Source organism: Pelophylax lessonae (assembly GCF_965119305.1).
Source record: "Pelophylax lessonae genome assembly, chromosome: 7".
Classification (NCBI taxonomy): Eukaryota; Metazoa; Chordata; class Amphibia; order Anura; family Ranidae; genus Pelophylax; species Pelophylax lessonae.
In genome coordinates this window covers 242192175-242209991 of record NC_138774.1, presented here as the reverse complement: position 1 = coordinate 242209991, position 17817 = coordinate 242192175, and the positions used below count along the sequence as shown (strand labels likewise).

Below are 17817 nucleotides of genomic sequence, written 5' to 3'. Positions count from 1 at the left end.
AGTGATTAACACTTCCACCTAGCAGCACTGCGGTCGTCAGTTTGAATCCACGACACTACCTGCGCGGAATTTGCATGTTTCTCCCCGTGTCTGAGCGGGTTCTCTGGTTTCCTCCCACACTCGAAAAACATGCTGGCAGGTAAATTAGCTCCTATCTAAATTGGCTCCAATATACACTATATTGTCAAAAGTATTGGGACACCTGCCTTTATACGCACATGAACCTTAATGCCATCCCAGTCTTAGTCCGTGGGGTTCAATATTGAGTTGGCCCCCACCCTTTTCAGCTATAACAGCTTCAGCTCTTCTGGAGTGTGTCTATGGGAACGCTTGACTATTCTTCCAGAAGCGCATTTGTGAGGTCTGGCCCCCATGTTGGACAAGAAGGCCTGGCTCTCAGTTTCCGCTCTACTTCATCCCAAAGATGTTCTATCCGGTCAGGACTCGTAGGCAGGCCAGTCAAACTCCTCTACCCCAAACTCACTCATCCATTTTTTTTTGCAGTCATGTTGGAACTGGAAGGGGCCATCCCCAAACTGTTCCCACAAAGTAGGGAGCATGATTTTGTCCAAAATGTCCCTTCACTGGAACTAAGGGGCCAAGCTCAACCCCTAAATAACAACCCCGCATCATAATCCCCCCAGGGGAATGGGGACACATGCAATAACCCTGTATAATTGGTCAACTGCAAAGTGGTGACATAATTCCTCCTCGCCTGTCAAACACCCCTCTAAAAAAGAGATCCATAGTACATCGCTCCTCAGAATGTGATTGATCGTACTATATTTAACATATCGATGCCATGAATTGGGAGCAACTGTCGTTGGGGAAGAAGGATCTCTTTATTACCACACGGTTTACGCAGGAACTACGATGGCAGAAAACTCTATATAACTTCTATAACCAAGAGTGGGTCCCTGAGACAAAATGTATCTCTTTAACTTCCAAATGTTAACCAGTATGTAGGTAGGTTCAAATTATACAATCTCCCCAAAAAACAAGACTACAGACAGAAGTTTTTTCTTTATTTTAAAAAGCTCATTAATCTATAACCAAATCTCACACATCTCCATACTGTACAAAGTTGTAAAGGGGAAGGGAGGTTGTAAATTCTTCTTTCCTAAAGAACTGTATAAGTCCCAGCCTTTAGACCACTTTAAAATGTTAGCCATAAGAGGGTCTGGGGGTCTTTAATAAGATGGTCTTAACATACTGGACCTACTTTTCTCCTTTACATATTGTCCATTAGTACTTTAAATATAAATGGGATCACAGGAATGAATGGCATCTGCCCTGGACTTTGCAAGCAAACAGGCATTGAAAGAAATGCAAAGTATTAATAATTATACAGTAAAGGTTGACTGAGAACAATTCATAGGGGCAAAATCCTCAGTGCCAGAGCCTCCGCCCATGTATGTTCATTTAGACATGGCGGCAGGAGGCCCACTGGCCGGCCATTGCCGAGGTTCTGTATGTTTACCTACTACCACATCCCCTCCACTTTAACCCGGTTTCTTCTCTTTCTGGAAGCTGAAACTGGTCCTTCTTGTTAATTTCCTCTGTTTCTGTGCAAAGTAATCAGCCCTTGCCGTGCTGGCTCTTGATTCCAAGATGTAATTGACCTTTAGAAGAAAAACAAAATTGATGCAATTATTAAATGTATGCAAGCCTTCACTTTTTAACTGCCGCTTTTTTAGAAAGCTTTTTCCTAAAAGTGGTTTTAAAGGTAAGATTAATGTGGCATTAAACCCTAAAACAAAAATGTCACATTTTGCAGATCACCAATAATTCTTAAAGATGGTGGCTGCATTCCTTTTCTTTTTTCCCTTATTTACATCTATTTATCTGGCTGGTAGGTCTGCTATTTTTTGAATTTCCTTTAACTGCCACGTTTTCTAAACACCTGGTCTGTTAAAAGGGTGAGACAAATAATCTACCAATGATATGGAAGATTACAGTGATGAGCTTTTATTCATTATGTAAAAAAAAAAAAAAATCACCTGTCGTTCTAACTGCTTAATAGTTTGAGACTGAGGGTGACTCTGACTCCCTTTAAACAAAAATAGTGGGACACTCACTTGCCGAGCCTGATCTCCTTGCACTTTATAACTTGCTTCTTGAAGACTATAAACCCATGATAAGTGTTTACATGCAAAAGAGAAACAAGAAATCCCAAAACAGCACTCCACCTCCGAAGCCAGGCATTAGTCCCGGTTCACACTTGTGCGATGCGGGAAGGCTGCGAATTTGCAGCCTGTTCCCACATCGCAAACGCACATCTGGCAGTTCACACTGCCATATGCAATACGCAGGGGGTGTCAATTAAATGTTAACGACACCCCCAAATTGATCGCATATCGCATTGCGATCTGACAGTTCGCACAGGATCGGATTGCACAAGCGCTGAACCCACTGTGCGATCCGATCCTTATACGGCTGGAAAAAAGGGTCATGTGCGTCTTTGCTGCAGGTGTAGTGCGAATTTCAGCCATAAAAAGTGTATGGCTGAATTCGCATGCGCACATCCGATCGCATGTAATGAAGGAGCAGTGCGCTCCAAATTACATGCGATCGCCGCAGCCGCACAAATGGGGATCCACCCCTAAGGGCCAGTTCACAACAAACCATACAAAATAAGAAGGCATGCATCCAACATATGTCCTTGCTAAAACAGCTTTTGTTAATACAACCGGTAGAATTGCAGCAAGAGAGGCTTAAATGATTCGGCAAACAGTCTTAATCACAGCATAGTTTAAAACAAAGTCTGATTCAATCGGAGCATGTTTTGGATCATGTCCTCCTATAAAGTTGGATCACATTTTGGCTAAAGGCTGTTTGCCAAAACATGTCAATTTCTCTGGCTGCAATTTTACCAGTTGTGCTAATAAAAGCTATGTGTTATCAAGGACAAATGCCGGGTGCACACCTTCCTATCATGGATTAATAAATGGGAAACAGATCTCCAAATAACTATCGAACAGAAACACCACCAAACCCTGCTCCCAGTGCATCCTTGCCTTTGAAACTAATTATAAAGTGCCATTTTGTTGGTGCTCATCTCAACCTTTTTATCCTTAGCTGCATAGATCCTGATACCTATTTGCATATGTGGTGGACCTGCTAGGTAGCTCAATTCCTGTGGAAGAGAGTTTATAAAATGTTAGCTATGCTTTTAAGACAGCACCCTCCCTGTCCCTTATGCACCCATGTGAGGCATTACTTCATCTAAAACCTGATGGCATGTGGAAACACAATTTTAAACTGGTGATGTGTTTCATTGGCCACAAAGCAAACTATAACAAAAGATTGATCCTACAACTAACTTTCAAAGAATGAAGTTAAAACCTGGCTTCATTGGACATTTTCTAACTGACAGCCACATTTTGGGATACTTTGACGAAGTTTAAGAAAACCTGGGACTTGTGGGTCTTGCATTACATAACAGCAGACTACATAACCAACTGACAGACCTGTGCCCTCTGACTATTATAGTCTAAGCCATATGGTGGGACTAAACCCCCATTTTTATTTATGGATTGTCTCCATATTTGATAGTCATTTCTTTTGCATGGTTGCGCTATTCTTTTTTAATATACATGTTGCTTGGTCCATAGCTGCACCGGCTTTAGATATACATGTTCAGGGTCTGCTCCCCCAATTTTTTGCTTGTTTATTATAGTCTAAGGAAGAGACCCACCTTGGATCCCAGGCACTCACCTCAAACCCCTCCCTTCATGACTACCCACTACTGTTGCTTTCTTACCAACGTTCAATTGCTCCAAACCATATGAATTTGAACTGTCCAAGATTTCAGGACTACATCTATTGTCAGATCACCTTTTCTAAACATTGCAATCTCACTTTTATTATATATAAAAAGTGCTTCTCCTACTTTGATCATACATAAATCAAAAAAACATATACTTGTGAAGTGACCACTATCCTTTCCAGAACGACAATGCTGCTATCCAAAGAGGTCTTTGCTGCTCCTCTAGCAAGAGCAGAGACACTCTCAGACAGTCAGTGTGTTAATTGTCAGATCACCAGGTGAAAGAAAACAAAGCAGCCACCATATTTAGAGATTGTAAACTACAATATATTCATTTCTGGTTTTGGGTTTAATACTGCTTTATTTAATTTGGTTTTAGTGATGGTACTGGGCAGGAAACACACTTCTGGAATGCTTGTATACTGTAACTTTTTTGTGTTTTCCTTTTGATGTTTTTCCAAGAGGAAATATGTTCTGTTAGAAAACCAAGTGACGATGGCCTACCATTAATAATCTGGAGTCAACCGTACACAAATCCAAGACCAAAAATACCCCACTAAATATTTAGACTACCATGGAGAGGTAGTCAAATTAAAAATTTGTAATGTTCAGTAATAAGGTCAAATGGAACAAAATGAGCACGGTATAACAAAACATGAAAATATAGGCCCACCATGTTTTTTTCAAAAAGACCCTCACACATCAAAGAACCCATATGAATGGTGTGCAGTGCCGTCTCATCCATATTGGGGACCAGGAGAAAGTAGGTTGTGTTCACAGATAAAGATGCAATGCATAACATGTTGCTATAGTTCCATCCATCCATATTATATATTGCCGGCATCAATACTGATCATTTTTCACTTACGAAGCTAAAGAACTGGTAGAATGGTCCCTAATAAAAATTGCTCAATGTAGAGAAGAAAAAAATTATTTTAGCCAGGGATACTGTATAGGTAAGGCTTGTTGATACTGATACTATTACATTGTAGCACCTGAGGCATTCAGAGTTGTGTCCCACACATCCACAGTGATCCTTAATTCAATATGGCTCTCCATGCAACCATTCAGATGTATAGGATAGATAGGGGATCTCTCAACAACTTCTGAGATCTACAACAGACCTATCACATTTCCGTATAATGGGTGTCCTTTCAGTCTCCATGTTGACGCAATATACTTAAGTTCACCTGGGGAACTCCACTGGACTCAATAGACTTTTGCTGATATATATATATATATATTACACACACACATACACACACACTAGAGTAATGTTCCATGTAACGGAGATAAACAGGGTTTCCAGCCGTAAGGTCATTGTGGATTTACATAGTGGGGAATTCCCATGGGTCTGACTGGTTTCACCAGCAACGTCCGGCTTTCCCCAGGGATACCATTTTCGAGGAAGCCAGACGTTTCTGGGGAACACCCCACCATGTAAATCTTACAGCTGGAAACCTTGTTTATCCTGGTTACATAGGACATTATCGCAGAAGTGAAGTAAGTATTGGGTTATAAACCAAGCCCTGATTACAAGTCTATGGATGCTTTTTGCCTATTTTAATGAGTCTAGTGGATCTTCTACAGACAAACTAAAGCCAACATAGGCTTTGAAGGGACAACAATTGTGGGTTTGGCACATTATATGACACTGTGATATGGCTGTTTTAGATCTCAAAAGCCTGTTGTGAGACCCATATATATGAAATACATCTGAATAGCTGGATGAGGATATTGCCTTACTGACTTAAGGATATTCATATCGTCAATTGGAAAGTGCATTATCAGTGTGGGTGTGTGGGAAACAACTCTTGATGCCTCAGAAGTTACATTAAAATCCTATGACCATTCGTGTATTTTACTGCAACACAAGGTAATGAGCAAACTCCAATGCCTTTCATTTTGAATGGCAGCCCATAAACCAGAGCAGACCTGCTTTTTAGTGCTCCACAATGCACAGATAACAAGAAAAAGTGCAGGTGTGTTTTTACATCCATTGTGGTGCATTGGCAGCCAATTCAAAATGAATGGTCGGCCTTACTGCATCACATATTAACATGCACCGTAACACACCACAAATATGCGATCCTGGTATAAGCGAGCTACCTATCTATGTACTCAGTGCAATGTTATATACCAGGCTTTACTAAACAACAGACCACAGTCTTGACTGTATAACAGACCTATCTGGATTGCACTGCGCCACTTGGCAGCCTGGGTGATGTCCTCGTTCCCCCCACTGTGGCCACAGCTTTTATCCTTGCAGAAGGCGTGGCATGTCTAGATGGCGGCGGGCACTGCATAACTTTTAAAGTTAACAAGGCAGTGATTTGTTGCTAGAACGTGGGGCAGTACTAGCAACAAATCCCCACCCTGTTAACATGTCCAGATGTGCCACACCTCCAAACCTCTGCCTGCTGTAAAAGATATGAGTGTTAAGGTTGTGGGAGGGCTGTAATGAGAAGAGGGAAATGTAATGTAAAAAGGGGGCATTTATGTAAAGTGGACTGGGATGTAAGGAATGAAAGGTGAGGTGTGATGCAAACTAAGGGCTGCTCTAAAGGAAGGGGGGGGGGGTAAACACACCAACATAAAGGGGGGCTGTAATGTATGGGGGTCTATATTCTAAAGAAGGAGACTGACGCATGTGATGTTAGAGTAAGACTGTAATCTAAGGGGGGGGGGGTGTAATGTAAAGGGGAAATAGTGAAGGGGGTGGTGGTGAAGTAAAGGAGAGACTGTATTGTAAAGGAATGGCTATGATGTAAAGATGGGAACTTTGATTAATGGTAATATTAATTTTGTCATCTGCTGCACCTGTGTATGACAGCATAGCCAGCACCAACAGGTGAAGAAGAATATTCCACAGATTTTCTGTACATCAGCACAAGGAAAACAAAACAAACAGACTTCCAGTATTAAGAAGCAAAGTACGCCACCCAAAACACTAATTACACATGTGCTTAAAAATTGATGGCAGTTTTGCTAATCAACACTATTGTGTCTATAGTGGACTGAAACATATTGGCAAGCATACACTTTGCACATGGGAAGTGGTTAAATTAACAAGGTGTACTCATTACCGCTATATCCAAATTGAAATGGCAGCACTTAACTCAGTAGATAATGAAGTCTGCTTTATGCTGGCTATTAATATCTGTTCAGTGCATCTAAAAGCTGCAATTAACCATTTGATTAGATCTGTTGCTAATTATCTCGTATTCAGTGTGTACACATGATCTGCATAGCTCACATTACCAGTTAAGAGCCCCCGACACATTGCTTATCATTGCTCTCTTGGCTCCCAGAACATTGACAGGCTATGTCCAATCTAAGCACATTGCCGAAAGACACTCTGTCCCAGAACAAGGCCACTCTCCCTCTGGTGCTCTCTCTCCATACAAGCATGCTTTCAATAAATAGCTTTCTACTGGCTTAAGCATCAAGATAACACAGAATGACCAGAAATGTCACATGGCATCAGTTAAGAAAATATGGACTATAAATGGCCCCTAAAACAACCAAAGAAAAAGTCTCAATCAAACTTATGTAGTTAAATCTGTCCTAAACCTGAAGTCTGGGTTTCCTTAAAGTGTTACTAAACCCAGAACCTGCATTCACTATTTCTGGTCTCCCACAGTACACAGAAGATGGAAATGCAATTATTTTTAGTAAATATAAACTGCTAAATACCTTTTTTCATTAGCAGTTAGAGCAGTCTTGTGACTTCTATGAGTGTGTGGTTAAAGCTTGTAGGAGGAGTTTTCAATCTCCCATGATTGTCCTATCAGGATGCAGCACCCCTGACCCTCTGTCTGGACAGTGCCGATTGCCCTTGTGCAAATCACATACTCTCCCCCCCCCCCGCAAAAAAAAAAAAAAATACGCTCTAGCAATAAACACACCAAAATGAGCATGTGCAGCCCGTCCCCTGGCTCTGTAAATATCAGGATTTATAAAGGAGTCAGTGGAAGAAGGAAATGATCAGAGGTGAGAGGATCAAACTGCCTTTTTATACAATGTAGAGAAATAACCCCTTAACTTCTTCAGTGATTATAACAAGCGTGCTTTACTGCAAATACACACTGATTTTACTGTTGTGGGTTTAGTAAGGCCCCTTTCACACATGGAGTCTGATCAGATCCGCCTGTCCGCTGACATCCGATAAAACCGGATGGATGGAAACCCTATTTTCCATCCATCTGGCAGATCGGTGTGAGAATGCATATACGGTCCGTTCCCATCCGATTCCCCCATAGAGATGAATAGGGACCTGACAGCTGTGTCTCTGCATACAGCGCGGAGACACAGCTGTCATCCGCCTGCTCTGCAGACTTCGGACGCCTGGCGGACTCTGTGTGTGAAAGAGCCCTGACACTTTAACCCAGGGCTCCTGTTAGAAATGACGGGGCCCCCATACAGCCTACCTGATGGGGTCCCCTTCAACCCCATCCCTGGCCCTGCCTCAAAACAAACTGCAGGTTTGTCACCATTTACGTATACGTGCGGGACCAAGGTGCATGTTTGCAATTACGCATGAGCAAGGGGGAATGGGGGCTTTAAAAAGGTTTTACATTTTTTTTTTTACACTGTATTTTTACATTTTTCAAAATCTCTTTTATTGCTATCAGAAGGGATAAATAACATCTCTTATGATAGCATGGGCCATGACAGGTCCTCTTTATGGAGAGATCTTGGGTCTCTTATACCCCATGTCTCTCCTCTGGCCTCCAAAGCATCTAAACAAACCAAGATCAGAGTGATCAGATGCTTGTTCAAACCGGTAATGGCTTGGTTACATAAAACAGAAACCAGAAATTATGAAATCCATGTCACCTGTAAAAGTAATCCAGTGACTTCTTAGCCACTAGGATTACTTATACTTTGTGAAAAGTCACTGGGGCTATAATGCTGCAGGGATGACCAAGATATCACCCTTCCAATCCAGGGACGTGCCAGTGTTCTGTCAGGATACAGCTACCTATCAGATTCTGCTACTGGATTGTGAGGTAAGGACTAGAACAACTTACTGCGGCATGCGTTCCAACATGGCCACTATGCGCTCCAATAGGTTTCCTAATGTGACAGAACACGAAGCAGCGGCGGACATCTTCTTACACCCACACAAGTCTTGAATTTTACATTTATTTTAGCAGTAAACTCACCTTCTAGAATAAATAACAGTATTACATTTGTATTATTATTGTATTCTAGTAAGTATAGTGAGAAACCTGCAGCCAGAAGGTGGTGATGGCCATCTTGGTACACCCCGCACTGCTCAGCGACAAACTGATTCTATAGTGAAATAGACTATTTCACTCAGTCGTGGTGAAATAGTCTATTTCAGTATATAAGGTGAGTTTACTAATAAAATAAATGTAAAATTCAAGATTTACGCGGTGTAAGAAGATGTCCGCTGCTGCTTCGTGTTCTGTCACATTAGGAAACCTATTGGAACGCATAGCAGCCATGTTGGAATGCATGGCACATGCGCAGTAAGTTGTTCTAGTCCGTATGTCACTTCCGCTAGCAGAATCTGATAGGTAGCGCAATTCTGACAGAACACAGATACATCAATGGGCGGGAATAGTTTAAAGGGGAGTGGTTTGACTGCACATGTTTACTGTCCCCCAAACGCAAGTTTAAAGTAGCATCTCACTGTGTCCAATGATTATCAGCATGAAAATCACACAGGCTGCAGGTGTCATGTCACAGTGTCACATGGCTGCTGGGGGTGCTGACTTTGTTATGGCTGTAACACTCAGTACAGCCATAGCTTAATAAAATCAGCACTTCCAGCAGCCATGTGACACTGTGACAGGGCACCTGCTGCCTGTGTGAATTTCATGCTGATGGTCATAGGACACAGTGAGGACTCTATCCTCTGTTCTTCACTCACTGTGTCTAATGCAGCCACGCTGTCCTCCTGCTGCTCCCTGTCAGCTGCTGAGCCGCCTGCTGTTTTACATGATCACTCTCGGCACCTGAGTACGGGAGGCGGGGCTGAGTAGAGCATTATTGTATCCCTCCACCAGGCAAGGCAGTGGACAGCGGCAGCCAGAACTGTATAGCAGCCAATCAACATGGGACTGCGCACTATGTATACATGCGTCCCCGAAAATGAAAAAAAAAAAAGTCCCGCCACTGCACTCACCTCCTGGGCCCTTCTGTTGACATAATAGGGCCCAGGAAAATTTAATTACACCCCCCAAGAAAGTAAAAATTAGGAAAAAGTTTAGAAAAACCTATTTTTTTTTTTAACATGCAGAGATTAACTGTGATGCTGCCCGGGCCCCTTGTAGAGCTGATGGAGTCCGGGCCCGGTACAACAGGGCCAGTTGTACTGCCCTATCAGGGGCCCTGCTTTAACCACCTAAAGAGTACGTAAACCCAACATTTCATGTTCCCGATACGTGCTTGCTGTGCAATGTACTTGTATGAGAAAGTATCCTGTTCTCTTTGTATTGTTTCCTTTGTGTGAAATCCCTGGCCAGGCCCTCTGTTTCCCTATCAAAAACTGACCACACTAAGCATGAGAGAACAACACAGTCAGTTCTCTAGCTGTACTGGGAACTCAGCCTACTCTCCTCCAATAATCAGACTTATCCTAACACCACCCCCGCACAGCCTTTCACTGGGAAGCTCCGTGTGCTGCAGTTTCTCCTCCCCCTGCTCTTATGCAGCTGCAAACTGAGGGAATATGATAACTTATAAAAAAGTGAAAAAAGGTAATTATACTTTTTTTTCTTTTTATGTCTGTACAAAAAAATGTTTGCCTTTCAATTCTATTTTAAAACAAATGGGTTGTTTTAAAAGCTAAGGGTTTACAATCACTTTAGGTCACAAAACCTTTTTTCCCCCTTTTCCCAACTTGAGTCCATATGCTTTTATTTATGTTATGCAGATGTCTTGGCTCTACATCCTTTTAGCTTTTGTAGTCTACCCAACAAGGGTTACAGGTAACATAGGGCTATAAACTGATAGTAGATGAACATGCATATCTTCTGGATAAATGAATATCATACACGTTTGACTGTAATGAAATGTAGGGAAATGGTAAAGTTCAAATTTAGGACAGCTTTTTTCCTCTTATATTGCTACACTTTGCAGCAACAGGTCACCTCCGACAGTGATCTGTTTCTGGTTTTACTCGAGCAATAGCTGCAGAGCTACACAACAGTGCTGCAACAGCTTGCGTACTGACAGGAGGAGCTGTGATGTCACATGACTTCCTCTGTAAACGCAATGCAGAAGCTTTGTTTGGCAATGCTTCTTCCTGAGTTCTCTGTTGTATGATTATAAGTTCAGAAGCTGATCGATTTATTTATGAACTTAGTACGCGAACAGCAGTGCCAGAAGTAATCATGGTGGGAGTCTGGATGCCATTTTTAAACAACACTGAGACAAACAGCAGTTACCTTATGGCTTTGTAGGACTACCCAAACCTGGCAGACATATTGAGCCTAAGCTTTCTTAGGGTGAAAGCTGGGCTGAATCCAGGCCGATTGATATTATTTTACCTCATGCAAAAGGAAGAACAAATTGTTCAAAAATTGTGGGACTTTAAATGAGGTAAGTTAATTACTGAATATCAGATTAATGTAAAAAATCACCAAATGATGAATATTTATTAAGTAATTCATGATTTAACGGTAGTATAAAATACAGATAGACATATATTATACAACATAACCAACATATAATTGATCTCCAAAAAGGTATGTCATCATTTCTTGTAGGCTCTACGCGTTTCGTGGCTCTACGTCCACTCATCAGGAGCTAATTAAAATTATAGATCTGTAAAAGTAAACTGATATTAAAATACTATAATCTCAAATAAAAGGAATATAACAGATTGCTCCTAGTTTATAAATGTAGAATCTAGAGAATCCAGCTACTTACTGGGCTGACCCAATAAATCTGGAAGACCACCCCAAGCAAAAACCTTGGGGTGGTCTTCCAGATTTATTGTGTCAGCACAGTAAGTAGCTGGATTCTACATTTATAAACTAGGAGCAATCTGTTATATTCCTTTTATTTGAGATTATAGTATTTTAATATCAGTTTACTTTTACATATCTATAATTTTAATTAGCTCCTGATGAGTGGACGTAGAGCCACGAAACGAGTCTACAAGAAATGATGACATACCTTTTTGGAGATCAATTATATGTTGGTTATGTTGTATAATATATTTACTACTATTGAAATTATTTATATGAATTTGTATACTCCATGTCAGGTCTTTGAATTGTGTATGTCTATCTGTATTTTATACTACCGTTAAATCATGAATTACTTAATAAATATTCATCATTTGGTGATTTTTTACATTAATCTGATATTCAGTAATTAACTTACCTCATTTAAAGTCCCACATTTTTAAACAATTTGTTCTTCCTTTTGCATATTCATTAGGGATGGAGGTTTAGCCATTATTTATGCCCCAGATCATGTCCCTTTCTCTCTATTGTTTTTCCTCAGTCACTGGTGTTTGTCCACCAGTGCCAGTGTGTACGTATCTATATTTCACGTTATTTGGAGGCAGGATCTTGCATGGTATAGCATTTTAATCGCTAAAAATCACTAAGGCTGGCCATTGACGGTTTGAATCCTGGCTGGTTCAGCAAGAACGATCAGTCAACTTGGGTACAACCAGCCTGTTGGACTCACTTGCTAAGTGGCTGCTTTAGCCGCTGGCAATGATCACAGTCTTCTCCCAGCGGAACTCAATATCTCGGTGGGAGGGATTCCCCTGTCAGCACTGTCTGTGTTGATGGGGGAATCCTGCAAATTTTTCCAGAAATTTGCACCATCTATGGCCTACCTAAGGCTAAACATGTTCAATTTTCTTGTACAATTTTCTGTTAGATTTACCAAAAAAACATATAATATGAGGTCAAAACTAAACACCACTTTCAACTGTATCCAATTAGGCAGTCCTCTGTACTACATAGTTGAAAGTAAATTGTAAAGAAAATTGTATAATGTATGGCCAGCCTAAGCTTCATTCTGTAAAAGCGGTTGTGCAGTAACAGAAAACTCACCTTTAGAACAATCTCATTAACAGTAGCTGCATCGGATTCGAAATACAGGTGCTTGTAATCATGATTATTGAGGTAGGTCAGTTTGAACATTGCATGGCCTGTAAAGGAGAACACAACTTTATTGGACACATTTCAAACAAGAGGATAATACGCTGACAATGAAACAAGAAATAAGTGTAGGTAAATAGTAGTAACTTTTATGCTGGATACGCTGAGACCTCAACCCTGACCGGCTGTCCTTGACATATTATATTCAATTGTTTTATTTCAAGATTATGGAATGGGGAAATGTTAAAACCTCAAATGAATCTTTTATTCTAGGTTCTAACACTACAAAATGTGAAAAGTCTAATGGGGTGAATACTTATACCAAGCTCTGTTCTAGATTTGGGTTATAAAATCTCAGAGCCTCCAAGAGCAACTCAGTGCCACTTTCCCAAAGGCCCACTCCCAGCTTCAAGCAGGGGGTGCTGTGAAACACAATTATATTACTAAGCTGCATTTTCAAAATACATTCCTTGTCAAGGAATGACTGTCAAATGAAGGTGATCCTCAGTTAGGGAGATCACATCTACAGTTCCCAGCCCCCTCGCTTTGATCAAGCCTGGACTACAAAATCAACAATTTCCTGCTCATCTGTGCATACACTACATCTTAAAGTTATCCCATCATGGAGGTACCATTGCTAGCGTTCTGAAAATGATAGTTACATAGTAGTTGAGGTTGAATAAAGACAACAGTCCATCCAGTTCAACCTGTGTAGGTGTGTGTGGCTGTAATCATCTCACATACCCCTGAATGTTCTCATCCTTGAGATGTACGTCTAAGAGTCTTTTGAAAGCCACCATACTTCCCGCAGAAACCACCTCTTGTGGTAGAGAATTCCACAATCTTGTAGCCCTAACAGTAAAGAACCCCCCACGTTGCCTGAGGTTAAAACGCTTCTCCTCCAGACGCATTGTATGCCCTCTAGTCCTCATGCAGTCCTTCCGACTGAATAGCTTTTTTTCTATGCTGAGATCACCATTGAGATATTTATAAATTGCTATCATGTCCCCTCTCAGGCGTCTCTTCTCCAGGGAGAATAAATCAACGATTGCAGACGCTCTTCATAATTAAGGTCCTCCAATCCCCTAATTAGTTTAGTTGCCCTTCTGTGGACCTTCTCCTTTAGTTGCATGTCTGTATGTTGCTTATGTTTGTTTGATTGCCGGCCTTGAACATGTATGCAGAATGACAAGAAAAAGTATGTGAACCCATTTGAATTACCTGGTTTTCTGCAGTAATTTGCCATGAAATCAGATCTGAGCCTCATCTAAGTCACAATAGACAAACACAATGTGCTTAAGCTGATTACACCCAAACAACAATTTCTTGTGTTTCTTTACTGAACCTACCTATTAAACACTTACAATGGAGAAAAAAGTAAAGCCTGGTACACACTTTTCATTTTTTTTCCATTCAACCCAGCGGGCTGAACGAAAAACCAAAAAACCTGTCAGCTCCAATCGGAGCCGCTATACCAGTGATGGCGAATCTTGGCACCCCAGATGTTTTGTGAAAGAAGAAAATGGTCGCACACCACCATAGAATCCAATGAAGAAAAGTTCTTTATTCACATAAGTGGTACAAGGTACAGCAGGGTAGGACAGTAGAGGTGTTTCACATGACTGCTACGTGCTTGTTCACTACCTGTCAGCTCTAATCGGAGCCACTATACCAGTGATGGCGAATCTTGGCACCCCAGATGTTTTGTGAAAGAAGAAAATGGTTGCACACCACCATAGAATCCAATGAAGAAAAGTTCTTTATTCACATAAGTGGTACAAGGCAGTGGCGTCACTAGGGTTGGTGTCACCTGGTGCGGTAAAACATGGTGTCACCCCCCTCCCCCCTATATTTTGGCCGGGCAGCAGCTCAGCGTTGGAGTTTTTTGAAGCAGGTTGCGACGGTCAATAAGGCCTACAGGATAGCAGGTTAGGCACTTCCTAATGGCTCAGTCCCTAGGAGCAGTAACGGATAATGGCTGACAGGCCATCCTGCCAGACCCAGCAAAATTGCAGCAGTGATCCCTCCGGTTATACGTTCGCTCCCTCTGGGTTAACCAGGCTGACTTTGGTCAGTAGTGTAGCCCGTCTGTACCCTGGCAGTGACACAGTCTCTCTCTCTCTGGTGGTGCTGGGAAGTGTGGCCCTCTCTCTGGTGGTGCTGGGAAGTGTGGCCCTCTCTCTGGTGGTGCTGGGCAGTGTGGCTCTCTCTATGGTGTAGCACTCACTCCCTCAGCTTTTTCCCAGGTTCCCAGTCCTCAATCTCTCCCCCTAGCAGAGTGCATTCTGGGGGCTGTGGTCTGCTCCCTGTGGACAACAAATGGGGCCACCAATCTTCCGGGACTACATGGCCCATGATGCCCCCTAGTCTCTTCTGATTGGCCCTCCGTGGTGGCCAGCGGGAAGGGAATCAGACCGGGCAGTAAGCCAATCACATGAGAGCAAGTGTCATCCGTGTCCGTAAAAAAAAAAAAAAGCTGAAGCGAATCAAAATACGGTCCGCCCCGTGTGAAAGGACCCTTATGCACAAGGTGCAGGGTTCAAGAGAGCGGTAGGTACAAAGTCTATTCATATCTCACTATTGCACCTCTTGTTAGCTATAACCTCTACACACACACACACGTACAAACACACACGCACAACACACACATGCACAAACACACAAACACGTACAAACACACACACACCACATGTACAAAACACACACACGTACAAACACACACAAACCACATGCACAGACACACACGCACAAACACACAAACCACATGCACAGACACACACGCACAAACACACACAAACCACATGAACAGACACACACATGTACAAACACACACACACAGCAATACATAAACACACACACACATATACGTACAACACACATGTACAAACACACACATGTACAAACACACACACACACGCACACACATACAAAACACACACACACACACACACACATACAAAACACACACACACACGTACAAACACACACAAACCACATGCACAGACACACACATGTACAAACACACACACACAGCAATACATACACACACATACATGCAAACACACACACACACACGTACAAACACACATGCACAACACACATGTACAAACACACACACACAGCAATACATACACACACATACATGCAAACACACACACACACACACACGTACAAACACACATGCACAACACACATGTACAAACACACACACACACACGTACAAACACACACACACACACACACACGTACAAACACACACACATGCACACACACACCACGTGCACAAACCACATGCACAGACACACACACATGTACAAACACACACAAACCACATGGACAGACACACAAATGTACAAACACACACACACACACACACACACACACACACAGCAATACATACACACACATACATGCAAACACACATGTACAAACACACATGCACAACACACATGTACAAACAAACTCCTCTGCTCCCCCCCCCCCCCCCAAAAACTCTATCATCTTCCACATTGTTACCTTTGTAAAAGCACATTTCTGTAGCTGGCTGTCACAGCTTCGTTTTCCTTCTCAATGCACTCTCACCTCATTTTCAGTTCCCAAACTCCCGGAGCAGGAAGGAGATAAGGATTGCAGTGCAGCTCACCCCTCTCTTGCTCTTGGACAAGCTTCACTCGGTCAGACCAGCAGCACTTATCCTGGTTCTAAGTGCAGAGCAGAACGTGGCAGAAATCTTACTTTCACTTTTAACTGCCGAAGCCAGGCTTTGAGTGCAGGGCTAGTACTACAAGGCTGGGAAACCTCTGGGTACAGTATTTGAGTGAATGGATTCTGAACCTTGGCATCTTTTCCCGCCAGCAATGTTTATATGCCGGCTGTTTCCCCATACGCTGGTTGCTTGACAGAGGGGCGGGCCTGGGTAGAAGTCCCGCCCATCCCGACATCACAGCTTGAATTTGACAGCTGTACGCTCTGCAGCCTCACAGAGCACACCCAGGGGGTTTATCTGCCAGTCTCTGGTTCTGCTCCATGTTCACACTTGCACTGGAAGTTACTATTTAAATTAACAAATGTAGTGATGCGGGACAATGCCCTTGTACAGCGGGACTGCGGGACAGACGCTGCAGGCATTTCAGGAAGGTTGGGAGGAGGTTTAGGCTTAGGTGGTGTCACCCCTCTGGCGGGTGTCACCCGGTGCGGACCGCACTCACCGCACCTGCCTAGTGACGCTACTGGTACAAGGTATAAAAGGGTAGGACAGTAGACGCGTTTCACATGACTGCTATGTGCTTGTTCATTACCTGTCAGCTCTAATCGGAGCCACTATACCAGTGATGGAGAATCTTGGCGCATCCAGATGTTTTGTGAAAGAAGAAAATTGTCGTACACCACCAGGGAATCCAATGAAGAAAAGTTCTTTATTCACATAAGTGATACAAGGTACAGCAGGGTAGGACAGTAGAGGCATTTCACTAACTGTCAGCTCTAATCGGAACCACTACACCAGTGATGGCGAATCTTGGCACCCCAGAGGTTTGGAACTACATTTCCCATGATGATCAACTATACTGCAGAGTGCATGAGCATCATGGGAATTGCAGTTCCAAAATATCTGGGGTGCCAAGGTTCGCCATTACTGCACTATACTAACAATGCAAAGTTAGTATGGCGATCTCCCCTGCTGAGCTGTTGTGTTCTGACAAGGTCTCGGCACATTCGACCCATGTGTACCCGGCTTAAGTGAACCCATAGACTAATTGATAATTGGAATCAGTATTTTGCACACCTGCAGTTTAACTAATGAAATGAGTTTGCAGAGGTGGTTTAGAGTTATTTTGATTGATAAAAGACACTCAAACATTTTAAGATTGCTGTTCATAAGAAGCAATAGCTAATGCTAACCAAATTATTAAAAAAACAAAAAAACACACACAGTTAGTTCCATGGGGTTTC

General features: G+C 42.4%; 1 protein-coding gene across 1 annotated transcript in view; it reads right to left on the bottom strand.

The window, feature by feature from the left end:
- Positions 1-1336: 1336 nt before the first annotated feature.
- The window catches only part of MAPKAP1 (MAPK associated protein 1), a 433900-nt gene continuing 417419 nt past the window's right edge, over positions 1337-17817 (bottom strand). The window contains exons 11-12 of the mRNA XM_082263170.1: positions 12820-12917; positions 1337-1622 (exon numbers count right to left, since the gene is read on the bottom strand). Coding sequence (XP_082119296.1) covers positions 1503-1622; positions 12820-12917 — 218 coding nt within the window. The 3' untranslated portion in view covers positions 1337-1502. The remainder of the gene's footprint in view (positions 1623-12819; positions 12918-17817) is intronic.